A 13,762-nucleotide genomic window follows, 5' to 3' on the forward strand; every position below is an offset into this window, starting at 1 on the left:
TCCTGTCTGAATCTGAGGTTGCAGCTACGGGAGAAGTATCCTGTTAATACTGTGAACTCCTCCATCATAGGTTCAGGTTGTATGTGTGTGTGCAAATAAACCATCTATCATAAAGACGCCACTGTCTCTGCTGTGCCTCATTCGAAAAGGAAGCATGAACCCCAGGTGAGCACTTGGAACCCCAAAATAGCACGCTGCTCGGAGATTGTGGCAGTGTGCAACAATACTTAGTATTGTATTTTATTATTTGACATTTCCAAGAGTCACGTGGACAGCTTATGCTGCTGGGGAGCCAAAAATGCAGAGTTAAATGAATGAATAAGGAGGAAAGGAAGAAAGCTGTGTTATATAAAAAATAGATGTAATGCGCTGTTAGGCAAATAAGCTGTCATTTCTCTGCATGTCAGACCCTGGGAACAAATGGAAAGGGTGTGGGAAATGCACAAGGGACATTAGTAAGCTCTTTCTACAAGGGGGACAGCTTCTGTGACATATGAGAAGCAAATTGGAGGGAGGAAAACAGCCGCTGAAACATTGGAGTGAAGATCCAGACAGTCCAAATAAGCTGATTTGCCAGTTTAAGAAACGTGAGCTTTACTAACAGCAAATGGAGACCGAAGGAAAACATGTATGTAAGTGGCAGGTGGTGTTCTCAACGTTCCCTCTCTGTGTTTGTTCTTCCCCAGTTGAGTAGCTCAGAGCCTGCTTGCCCTCACTCTCTTACTGCCGCTTAATTCATAACTGCCTTATGAAGTTACTACGCAAGGATTTTATGTGAGCAAAGGACACAATGTGTTATGAAAGCCGACAGCGTTCCCGAGGACGGGAACATTTTGAGTCAGCGTCACGGTGGAGGTGGGTGGGTGGGGACGGGAAATCCCCACTGCCCCGAGAAAGCAGAAATATAAAGATGACAGGACCGCTTCCTGCACAGGGACAGAAGGATACATCACTTCAGATAACAAGCAGGACCAGAGGCTAAATCTAACCCAATAATGAGGTATGGCTTATTGTTTACTCAAATTAAGGCTGCAATCAAAGTAACCTGGGAGTCAGCCCCACTGAACTCATTGCTTCCGAGTAGGCATGTGTGGGATTGGAACTGTTAGCTAAACAGTTTGCAGGTGAAAATGATGAAATATATTGTCTATGCCTAAGCAGTGTGTGCTAGAGAGGCGCAGGAGAAATGTAGTGTATTTTAACAAGCGGCAAATATTGCATGGCAAACGTGCAACCGGGATTTAGACTGAATTGAGCTTGTCTGTGTATGATCAGTTGAACACTGTGTCATCCAATGCAATATAGAACATCAAATAAATATGCAGTATAGAACGCAGGGCCCTGGATCTAGTTACAGTTAGTCACATTAACAGGGCAAGCTTATGTCCACTCAGAAGTAAGTACAAGCTTGTAGATTTATTCAGAAAGAGTCAGACACGACTAAACGATAACGACAAACTTGAGCTGGGCTGGGGCATTTCTAGTTGGCAACTCATTTTTTTTGGGGGGGGCATATACAGTATTTTAAAAAAACATTTGGAACAGCTTTGGCTCCCCTGCCCCAATCAACTCATTCTCATTTATTTATTTAGCATGTTTTATGCCGCTTTCCAGACAATTATTGTTCGCATCTATTATAAAGGTAAAGGTAAAGGTACCCCTGCCCGAACGGGCCAGTCTTGACAGACTGTGGGGTTTGTGCGCCCATCTCACATTTATTGGCCGGGGGCCAGCGCTGTCCGGGGACACTTCCGGGTCACGTGGCCAGCGTGACATCGCTGCTCTGGCGAGCCAGAGCCGCACACGGAACGCCGTTTACCTTCCCGCTGGTAAGCGGTACCTATTTATCTACTTGCACCCGGGGGTGCTTTCGAACTGCTAGGTGGGCAGGCGCTGGGACCGAACAGTGGGAGCGCACCCCGCCGCGGGGATTCGAACCGCCGACCTTTCGATCGGCAAGCCCTAGGCGTTGAGGCTTTAGCCCACAGCGCCACCCGCGTCCCTTCGCATCTATTATAGATGCATTTATATAAGATATAAATAAAAGAGAGAGAGAGAATAAGACTGAAAGAGACAAAAGGGGAAAGGGGTAGAAGAGAAAGGCAGACAGGGGGGAAAATAGTTTTTTTAAGCTGGTATGAAGTCTTGATCTATATATATTGGCCTCTACTCCTGGGTGATCTCCCCTTGCTGGTGCCTTTTTCTCCTTCGGCTAGTGGGATGGGGCCAGATTATCTCTCTCCCTGCCTCCTGCTTCTGGCAGAGACAACTGACAGTTGGAGCCGAGTGTTCTTTCTGGCATGGGAAGCGAAGCCGCTGCTCCTCGCGTGGCCGATGGATGGGGCCAGGTCGGTCTTCCCCTTGCCTGATGCTATTTCTGGGAGGTAGGAGGTGCCATCTCTGGCTGACCCTTGGTCCTCGGGTCGGTGGCAAAGGCCACAGTGTGCTTCCCTCCATCTCTGAAGATGTTGGGCAGTTCCCGTAGGAGCCAAGATGCAAGCGAAAGGAGAACAGCAACAGGTGTGCCCCCCCAATTATCTATTTGACGGGCTCATTCCCTTCTGTTTGTGTCTTGACTTCAGGCACAAGAGGGGATTAATAAGAGGAGAATCTTGGCTGAGTAGCGGAGGTGGGAAATAGTTCTTTGGTAGTGGGGTGGAAGTTTCAGGAGCTATGTTGGGAGCCCAGTGGGAAGCCTTTGGGGGATGGTGGTTTTATGCAGTCAGCTTTCCAGTTCTCGGTTGCTAGCGGGGACAGCATGTTCTCTCTCAGTGGGACCAGCAAGATGGTTAGATGTTGTTAGCACATACCTGTAGGCAACCTCAGAATAAAAGATAAAGGACAATGGGTTTTGAATTCACATAAAAGCACAGCGCAGCATATATATTTCATATGACTTCCTTTGTCATCTGAAAGCAAGGGCTGATAAGTTGCTTGAGGGAACAGAATTCATCCTAAGAGTTGATGGCTGTTTTGGGCGATATCTGGTTTTCATCATCATGCTATGTAGGGGCATCGGCTGGCTTCACAGTTTCTCCCGCAATGTGATTATTGGAATTCGCTGCCCCTTGCATGAGACAAGGCCATGCTGGCTGGGGCTAATGGGAGTTGGAGTCCAGCAACTTCTGTCAGCCACAGGTTCCACATTCCTGCATTAGATAAAATAAACACATTTATCCTGGAGTCACTGTGACTAAGCAGGAATCGGGGCTAATCTAGATTGCTTGGGAAAGAGACATGGGAAAATAGGATAGCTAGCTTTCTCAAAGAACACATGCCCTCCCTAGCCATAAATCATTTATTTTTCACATCCAGAAAATGCAAATGATGTGTTGTGGTTGTGCTGCTCTTTCATGACTAAGCAAAATAATCTGTATTTAGAGGTCACACACCTGGAACACTTTATGCCTCTCCAAAACAGAATAGGAAAACATAATCGCTGGTTTCTGCAAACCTCGACATGCCAGCACCCCCTGTCTGTTAATAATTTTCATTCTCCACACTTGGACTAATAAAATGATTTTTCGTTTGCTTGCTGTTGCCCTTTTTCTGGTAAGCAGAACTTTTTGGTAGTTCACTTTCACATACCTGGGCTGAGGTGGCTTTGAAAGAAAGCGATGGGTAGGATCTACAAATGGAGGTACAGTGGTACCTCTGGTTACGTACTTAATTCGTTCTGGAGATCCATTCTTAACCTGAAACTGTTCTTAACCTGAAGCACCACTTTAGCTATTGGGGCCTCCCGTTACTGCCATTTAATTTCTGTTCTCATCCTGAAGCAAAGTTCTTAACCCGAGGTAATATTTCTGGGTTAGCAGAGTCTGTAACCTGAAGCGTCTGTAACCCGAGGTACCACTGTATTCTCAATCTGCCTTAATCCCTCCCCCTGGAAATAACACTCTCCATCAATCATGCTTGAGGACTATGGCTCTAGGGCAGCTGGAAGTCTAATAAGTGCTAAAGCCCTTCTGCTGAATTCGGAAGATGCACTTCCCATTTAATCGGACGGCAGACCTTTGAAAAACTCGTGTACTTTGGACACAAGTTCATGTGCTCCCCTGCAGAAAGATTTCTTCTAAGATGATACCTGCTGCCATCCGAAACTGAAGGGCTGCCCCATCCACTTGAGATATGCACACCGATATAGTCACAGTGCTTGGCATCCGTCTGTCGAGAGGCAATGGAGTGCACCTTCTGGGATGAAGTCAAACCAGAACTTGAGTGACCTTGTATGGAGCTCCTGGGCTGCCCAGAAAACAAGACCCCCCTCTTGGCCTCACTAGTGTGGTCTGAAGGAAAGCAGAGCAATACGTTTGGCGCCAGCTTGGCTGCAGGAGTTGCCAGAATAAGGCCCACAAGGCACCACCCAACTGCCTTAGGGACTCCACTCTGGATTTGTGCAGGGTTCCTCCTTAACCTTTCCTTCTCCCGAAGTGATTTCGCAAGGCAGCAGACGTTTAGGTTCAGAGTTTTCCTTCCTCCAGATGGGTTACCTTCCCAGGTTGACGAGCCCCATTTGCAGAAAAGTCCCTCTTGACCGTTGGACACGCTATTGGTCTTGTCCACTCAATTCACTAGAGCCCATCTTTGCAGCCAGTCGAAGCTATTCCCGGGACTGTGGTCGCTGCCGCATGCTGATAGCTTCTAGCAGTGGGTCCCTTACCTCTCTCGCCCTGATCTGGCCACAGTGATCCCTGCGACGGTCACCTCCAGGCTTGATTATTGCAACTCGCTCTATGCAGGGCTGCCCTTGAAGCTGAACCAGAAACTCCAGCAGGTGCAGAATGCCGTAGCGAGGCTCCTAAAGGGGTCCTTGCCCCGGGATCACATTCATCCAGTGCTTTCTCAACTGCACTGGCTCCCGGTGGAGTACAGGGTCAGGTCTAAGGTGCTGGTTTTGTCCTTTAAAGCCCTATGCGGCCTAGGACCCACGTACCTAAGGGACCACCTTTCCTGGTATGCCCCACGGAGGACCTTAAGGTCCACAAATGACAACATTTTGAAGGTCCCAAGTCGCAAGGTGGTTAGATTGGTCTCAACTAGGGCCAGGGCCTTTTCAGTACTGGCCCCGACTTGGTGGAACGCTCTGTCACAAGAAACTAGGGCCCTGCGGGAGTTGACACTTTTCCGCAGAGCTCCAAGACAGAGCTGTTCCGCCTGGCCTTTGATTTGGACTCAGTCTGACCCTTATGTTTCCCTCCCCTTATGGTTGATCTATGGGCTACTTTTAAAATGAGGCTGCATTTTAAATTCCATTTTAACCTGTATTTTAAATCCCCCCTTATGTTTTTACTGTAATTTTACTGGTGTTAGCCGCCCTGAGCCAGTCTCTGGCTGGGGAGGGCAGGGTATAAATAAAATTTATTATTATTATTATTATTATTATTATTATTATTAGGAACCACAGGTGAGAGCTGAGTACAGACCAAAGGTGGACAAACTACTCCAGAAGGAACATGACATGTCCTACACCAGAGACAGTACCTGTCCCCTAACACCCCATAGCACCCCATAGGCTAGTTTCTACATTCACATTCCTGTCTTCCATCCAGACAAGAAGAGGCATTCTTGGCAGGCAGAACCACTTAGGGGCATGGCCTGGAGGATTCCAAGGGCCACATACAAAGGCTGGGAGAGCCACATGCCCCTGGGACTGAGGCTGCAGGGGGAAAGTTGGCTTGCATATTTTTCTTCTTGATACACCATGAGTACTTTTAGTTGGGTCGATACGGCGGCAAAATTAAAAGTCCTGTGCTGGCCTGTATTTTGCTCCAGGGCGAGCCCATTAGCAGGACATGTCCCCCACCAAAGGTACTACCCATGGGTGTAGCCGGATTTTTTTTTGGAGGGGCAGGACACACACCTGTCATCAACCCTGTCTGGGGACTCAGCTACAATAGTAAAGAAACAGCAATTTGAATGCGCTATAAGCAGGCAACAACCAGATGGCGCCAGAGAGCAGAAAATTTTAAAACGCTATTTTCCATGGGGATTTTTTCTCTTTTGTTATAAAATCTAATAATGTCTGACTTATTGCATTTCCCCCGTGTGTAGATCCACCCTGGCTCTGCCTAGCGGATTTGGAACAAACTATCTCAACAACAGCTATTTCAGATTTCTTCCTTTTGACCTCAAGAGCTCAGAAAAATCGATGAAAACATTTCAAATACAGCATTCCGATTTTTTCTACTTTTTTATTTACTCACTTGATTTACTTACTTATTTATTCATTTTTGCCAATTATTTTTAATCGATTTTTACAAATTACTGCAGATCGGACAGAATCAGTTACTTGATTTAGGGTGGGGCCCTGCCCACACTACCAGGGGTGCCAATTTGAATACAAAATAATAATAATAATAATAATAATAATAATAATAATAATAATAATAATAATAATAAGTTATTTATTATTTATACCCCACCCATCTGGCTGGGTTTCCCCAGCCACTCTGGGCAGCTTCCAACAAAACACTAAAATACAATAATCTATTAAACATTAAAAGCTTCCCTAAACAGGGCTGCCTTTAGATGTCTTCCAAAAGTTTGGTACAGTGGTGCCCCGCAAGACGAATGCCTCGCAAGACGGAAAACCTGCTAGACGAAAGGGTTTTCCGTTTTTGAGCTGCTTCGCAAGATGATTTTCCCTATGGGCTTGCTTTGCAAGACGAAAACGTCTTGCGAGTGCTCCGCTTTTTTTCTGCTCCCCCCCCTTTTTCTAAGCTGCTAATCCGCTAAGCCTTTAATAGCCGCTAAGCCTTTAATAGCCACTAAGCCTTTAATAGCGCTAATCCGCTAAGAGGGTTGCTTCGCAAGACGAAAAAACTGCTAGACGAAGAGACTCGCTGAACGGATTAATTTCGTCTTGCGAGGCACCACTGTAGTTATTTTTCTCTTTGACATCTGGTGGGAGGGTGTTCCACAGGGCGGGTGCCTCTACTGAGAAGACCCTCTGCCTGGTTCCCTGTAACTTGGCTTCTCACAGCAAGGGAACTGCCAGAAGTGTCCGGGCAGAACGATGTGGGTGGAGACGCTCCTTCAGGTATACTGGACCGAGGCCGTTTAGGGCTTTAAAGGTCAGCACCAGCACTTTGAATTGTGCTCGGATATGGGGGTGGTGTCCAGGTAAATCCCGCCCTGCACAATTGATCACGCGCCGCATTGCATGGCAACGCCCATCAAGTTTGGGGGAGGCAGCCCCCTCAAATATTTTATGGGGGGGACCGAAGACCCCTAGTTTCTATGCGTGGTACAATCCGTCCCTTAACAGCCGTTTAATTAAAGGATCAAAAACTCATGCAGCTAACAGGGGGGGAGCAGCCCTCGACTCCCCCCACCCGCCCCCGGGCATGGGGCAGCAACTGACCCCCGCCGCTCCCTTCCCGCCAAAGCCAGCCGTCCCTTGGAGCGCGCGTGCGTGCGCGCGCGTTAGGCGAGCTCCTCCTCCCGGCGGCACGCAGCGGAGGCGCGCGGCCTCGCCAATCACCCGAGAGGAGGCGGAGCGGCGCGCGGGCCGGCCGGCCCCCTTTGCGCGCCGAGGATGCTGCCGCTGCCGCTGCGAGCGCTGGAAGGAAGGGGGCGAGCGGTGACGGCAGCGGCGGCTGCGCAGGGCGCACGGCACGGCCTTGGCACGGCGGCGGCGGCGGGCCTGGCGGCCGGAGCAGGAGGCGAGGCGGGCGGGCACCTGCTGCTGCTGTCCCCGCCGAGGGGTCCGTGGCGCAGCGGGAGCCGGAGCAGCGGAGCCCAGAGCGCGGACCTGGCCGGAGCGGCAGCGTGAATGAAAGTTTGGTCCGAATTGCGCGCCGGGTAAGGAACAAAGCGCTCCTGTTTCCCACTTTCGCCCGCCAATCCCACCCCCGTCTCTCTGGGTTGTGTTTTATTTTGCCTCCTCCTGATGTGGGAAGGACCCCGCAGCCCCTTCCTCATCCACCCCATAATATTTCCCGACCCCAAAGGAGCCCCCTTTTTTGGTACCCCCTTTTGTTCCCTAAGCGCCAATGCGCACCGAGGCAGTTTTGGAGAGGCCCACATTTTAATGCCCCCCAAAACCGAGCCTGCTAGTGTGAGGCCCCCCCTCCTTCCCCCTCCGACTGACTCTTATCCCCACATCTGTCTTGGGATCGCCCCACTCGTTCTGTGGGTCTCTCGAAGTTCCTTAGGTCGGCTCAAGGAAGCAATCCCCACCCCCTGCTTTTACGCACGGCTCTCGGCTAAGCCTTTCTAATCCGCTGCTACGCTCCCTTTTTCTTCCATTTCCTCCATTATTAAGGTTGGGGAGGGGAGACCCCATTCCTAACCATCTAAAAAAAAAAGCCTCGGTTTTTCCAGAGGATTGAATCCTCTTTCTGTCGGAAGCAAGGAGCTTCATCGGTTTCCTGGGAACCGCTTTTCCTCTTCCTTTGACCTCTTCTCAGCCATATAGTCTTCCCTTCCCCTTGTTACTATTGTCGCTTATGCCTTGCCTTTGGCTGAGTTTCCGCCTCCCCGCCATCCTCTTTAAAGAGAATTACATTCCTGAACCCCTGTAGGAATGATGGACAATATCTTGGCCAGAGAGATGGTTCAGTTTTCAGGAGGGAATGCCATTTCTTCTCCTTTTAGTGGAGGTACTGGTTCTTATGTGCTGTAAGCCGCCCAGAGTGGCTGGGGAAACCCAACCAGATAGGTGGGGAATAATAATAATAATAATAATAATAATAATAATAATAATAATAATGCCTTTTGTCCATATTTTGTGCCTCTCAGCTGTCTCCCCCCCCCTTTTGTGATTTTTTTTTCTTGCTTTGCCATGTGGTTAATAAGGTTGCTTTTCTGGAATAGGAAGGGTTAAGTGTGTGTGTGTGTGTGTGTGTGTGTGTGTGTGTAAAGGGCTGGTGGTAGATGTGGGGTTATTTTGAATTTTGCTCCAGGGAATGAGATGAGGAAGGACACTCATGTGGGTTGCATGGGAATTGTTTACTTGTTGGGGAGATTCAATCTGTGTCAGGGAAGGCGTGCTGTGGTCAGTGGCGCTTTGGTTTATTTCGATTTGGCTCCTGGCCGAAGGGGTCTGATCCCTGCCTGCCTTCTCCTCCGCTCCCCATGCAACACGAAAGGCCAGTGTGCCCTTTCATTAAAAGTTGCAATTTGCTTTGCTTTGTTTCCCCGTGGGGTGTGACATCGTCACTCTCCGCATTAGTAGCAAGGGGACTTTTTTTGCCACAGCTTGTACGTGATGGCAAAATCTTGCCTATGAGCCAGTGACTTAAGAGAACAGTGTCCCGTGAGCTGGATATCAAAGTTGTAAATGCCTTTTGTAGATAAGTGATCCCTCCTATTCTCCCTTGTATCCCCTGATAGCTGGAAGGATTCTGGATGCACTCATGAATGGAGGCTGCTCATTGGCCTTGGGCAGAACCACTACTGGTTTGCCTTCCCTACTTCACAAGGTTGTTGTGATCTTTCAGCCTTATTGGAGGAGGAGTGGAATACTAACCTCACACATAATTAACAGTTATTAGCAAGCTTGAGCTGCTTGATCCCCCTTGCCAGATGTAGTCACATGATTACGGACTGAACAATTTATTTGTGTATGTGTGTGCACTCCTGGAGAGGATTTTGCTTGAACCTTTGGTGGATGACGTTCTTTGTAATGCTCTTTTGCGGTTAATGGTGTGTTTTTTTATGTGTCTTCTTGTACAGTAGAGCACTCTTAACAGATCTCCATTAAGTTCACACAGGGGATAGGATTTCCATCACAAACACTGTCTGCACAAAGTTCTTCTAAAACACAGTACTAGATCTAGTTAGATCACAGCCTTGATCTAAAGAATAAGTTCTGAGGGGGTTGCTGATAGAGTTCCTAGCAGAGTTGTTGGGTTGAAACTGAGTTCCTAGATTCTTCAGCCTCATAGTTGGCATGTCTTTGTTGTATGTTCAGAGTTTTGTTCCCATAAGAGTGAACAGACCTTCTATCTATCAGTTAAAAGACAGGATATACTCCTTTGCATTCACACGGTCAATTTTAAATAGAGACTCCTCTGCTCTTGCCTGGTGGTCAAGCAAAGAACCACAGCAAGTGAGACACAGGCCCTAGCAGCTAGATTAATCTAGAAGCTTTAAATAATTGCCATACTTGCCCATAGTCTTTTGCTCAATTAAAGTTGGAAGGACGCAATTTTCTTTTATTTTCCTGGTCAACTCCCAGCATGTTGAGCAGATACACTCCTTGCAGCAATGGGCTTGTCTAATTCAGCCTTTCTCAAACTTGGCTCTTCAGAGGTTTTTTGGGACTACAACTCCCATCATCCATGAGCACAGGCCCTGGTAGCTAGGGATGATGGGAGTAGTAGTCCAACAACACTTGGTTACCCAAGTTTGAGAAAGGCTACTTAATCTTGCCCAGCCTGCCAGGGTTTAGGGCTGAAATGGTGCTTTCTACACATTGGCGACAATTCTAGGACCTGTGTCACTGTAGCGAGGGGCAGGGATGGGGAAGTTGTAGGATCACAGCTCTTTAACTTCTCTGACCTTGCTGGCTGGGACTGATGGGAATTGGAATATGAACGCATACAGAGGACTTTCAGCAGGGGGCTGGTCCACTGTCCCTCAGACCTTGTGGGGGGCCGGACTATATTTTGAAGGGGGGGGGAAATGAACAAATTCCTGTACCCCACAAACAACCCAGAGATGCATTTTAAATAAAAGCACACATTCTACTCATGTAAAAACACGCTGATTCCTGGACTGTCCATCGGCCGGATTGAGAAGGCGATTGGGCCGGATCCAGCCCCCGGACCTTAGTTTGCCTACCCATGACTTGCAGGTTCTCTACCCATGGTTAGTCCAGTGTTAGTTTCAAAATTGCAGTGCTGTACAAAAAGCTGGGGGGGGGGAGTATCCCTGATGGGGGGGAAGCCAGTTTGGAAAGCTGTGTATTAAATCTTGCCGGTCTTGTTTTCCCTAATCCTTCATTTCTCAAGTTGTGATCATGTGAGTCGGCTGCCGCTGCTGGATTCCTTTGAGCTTTTTCTTTGGAGCCTGTGTTCTTTTCTGGAGTCAAGGGGAAATGGACACTTATGTAATAGCTTGGTGGAGATAAAATGTTGACTTAGCTGAACCAGGAGATACACAATGTGACCGGGTGCAGTGGAAGAAGATGTCAACTTGGAGAAGAAGCATTTTAACAGATTGCATTGTCTTTGGAGGGAGATTTGCACCCCACTCTTATTTAAGTGTCCACACAACCATGCTCTGCTAGACAACCACCCCATAGGTTCTTTCTCTGAAGGGCCAAAGTGTGTGTTGCAAGCATGTGTGTGTACAAAGTGGCAGGCAATGGAGAAGAATCTCTGGAGAGCTGGGTTTAGTCCGAGTAGACAGTGCTGTTCTCGAGGGATGAGTATAAAAACTGTCTTATTTATACCAGGTCATACTGTGCTCCTGCACCTGCAAAATAAAAACACAACGCAAAAACCCCCAGTGAGAATAAGAGCACAGTTTTGTGGGGTTCTGTCTGTTTCCCACAAAGGCTGATTTGGTGCAGGGTTCTTAATATCTGTCAAATGGAGCGTTCCCAAGAAGTAAATGGCTTTGGCCTCCCCATTGATGTTGGTTTTCTGGAAATGAGGGCAGTTTGTGTAGGATGTTGTTATGGTGCCTCAGAGAGCTCTCTGACGTAGTTCGTTACGTTTTACTTGTACTGAGTAAGCAAAGCTAAAAATCTTTGCGACCACCAAGCTTGTCTAATACTGTATTCGTAGTCGGCATCCGTTTGTTACTGATGAACTTAAGCAATGGAAAAATGTTCACGGGAAAAACACAGTGCTGGAAAATTTGCCGCCCACCATCACTAGACAGATCTTTTGTACTGCTTTAAGGGACGCGGGTGGCGCTGTGGGTTAAGCCACAGAACCTAGGACTTGCCGATCAGAAGGTCGGTGGTTCAAATCCCCGCGATGGGGTGAGCTCCTGTTACTTGGTCCCTGCTCCTGCCAACCTAGCAGTTTGAAAGCACGTGAAAATGCAAGTAGATAAATAGGTACCACTCCGGTGGGAAGGTAAACGGCGTTTCCGTGCGCTGCTCTGGTTCACCAGAAGCGGCTTAGTCATGCTGGCCACATGACCTGGAAGCTGTACGCCGGCTCCCTCGGCCAATAAAGCGAGATGAGTGCCGCAACCCCAGAGTCAGCCACGACTGGACCTAATGGTCAGGGGTCCCTTTAATGAACCTAATGAACTGGGATTGAGAGCTTACGGTTAGCACAGGGCCAGGCAGGTGGCTGGGAGAGGGAGGGATCAGGCCCATTGCTCTCCCTTGTCATTCTGTAAGATCTTCAAGAGAGAATTAGCAACTGCTAATGCACTGTATTGTACCACCACACTTCCATCTTGACATAATCTGAGGGTGGTGGCACCTTCCAAGAACCTCCAGGCTGATGTTTAATTTCTCTTGTTGCAAATAATCTTGTGCCCAAAGCCTATGTGCTTTGCGAAGGATCAAGCCTTCCAGGTTCTTGATCCCCTTAGGCGTGTGATGGGATCAAAGGTTTATTCACAGGGGCTGTTTTCAGCTTGATAAGACTGTAAATTTTGCAGGCCTATGAGATGTGCCACACATTCTGTTATAATGCGGGAGTCCTTCAACTCTTGGGTTGAATCTATAGGAGCCCTGCAGATGCGTTGGGCTACAAGACCCATCGGTCCATGCCAGCATGGCCAGTGGTCAAGAGATGATGGAATTCAGGAGGCACCAGGTTGTGTGTCCCATAGAATAAACACACTCCTCCACTTGTGCCCTTTTGTCTCCTGAAAGAAGTAGCGACGTTCTGAAAATGGCTTCTTCCCTGTAGCCTTTTCGCGACTGCTTGTTGATACGGAAGGTTCACATGCAGCTCTTTACACCTGCGTGTCACTATTACTCAGTGCTTGATGACTGACGGCTGACTGCAAACAAGCTGGCAAGGGTTGTTTGAGGTGAGATTGGGTGTAGCCGAGAGCTCCTTCTCTGATACTAAATCTGTGGAAGGTTGGCCACACCAATCATCACATGAAGTATAGTACAGTGGTACCTCAGGTTAAGCACTTAATTCGTTCTGGAGGTGCGTTCTTAACCTGAAACTGTTCTTAACCCGAAGCACCACTTTAGCTAATGGGGCCTCCTGCTGCCGCTGTGCCACCGGAGCCCGATTTCTGTTCTTATCCTGAAGCAAAGTTTTTAACCTGAAGCACTATTTCTGGGTTAGCGGAGTGTGTAACCTGAAGCATATGTAACCTAAAGCTTATGTAACCTGAGGTACCACTGTAATTAAATGATGTGTGTGTATGTCTATCTATCTATCATCTATATCTATCTATCTATCTATCTATCATCTATCTATCTATCTATCTATCTATCTATCTATCTATCTATCTATCTATCTCTATCTGTCTGTCTGTCTATCTATCCATCCATCCATCCATCCATCCATCCACCCTAGAGCAGCAGAACCAATATTTAGTCATAATAAATTCAAGTCATTGTCAATGCCATTGCCAACAGCTGGGACACAAGTGTCATGAGAATACTTAGGAATGATACCACTCAGTCCACTGGTTCTCTTCCAGAATCAATAAGAACGTGGCGTTTTTGAAAGCGGAGAGCCTGTGCAGGGAAATAGGGTCAATAGGGAGCCCGTGCCACCGGAGCCCGATTTCTGTTCTTATCCTGAAGCAAAGTTTTTAACCTGAAGCACTATTTCTGGGTTAGCGGAGTGTGTAACCTGAAGCATATGTAACCTAAAGC

General features: G+C 48.0%; 1 protein-coding gene across 6 annotated transcripts in view; it reads left to right on the forward strand.

The window, feature by feature from the left end:
* Positions 1-980: 980 nt before the first annotated feature.
* GRAMD4 (GRAM domain containing 4) overlaps positions 981-13,762 on the forward strand; it is a 101,112-nt gene continuing 88,330 nt past the window's right edge. For 2 of the 6 annotated variants that reach the window (XM_082239685.1, XM_082239686.1), the window contains exon 1: positions 7,648-7,806. In XM_082239685.1, the coding sequence (XP_082095811.1) occupies positions 7,778-7,806 (29 nt within the window). In that variant the 5' untranslated portion in view covers positions 7,648-7,777. The other 4 variants (XM_082239687.1, XM_082239683.1, XM_082239684.1 and 1 more) reach the window with 4 other exon arrangements.

Source organism: Podarcis vaucheri, assembly GCF_965113315.1.
Source record: "Podarcis vaucheri genome assembly, chromosome: 10".
Classification (NCBI taxonomy): domain Eukaryota; kingdom Metazoa; phylum Chordata; class Lepidosauria; order Squamata; family Lacertidae; genus Podarcis; species Podarcis vaucheri.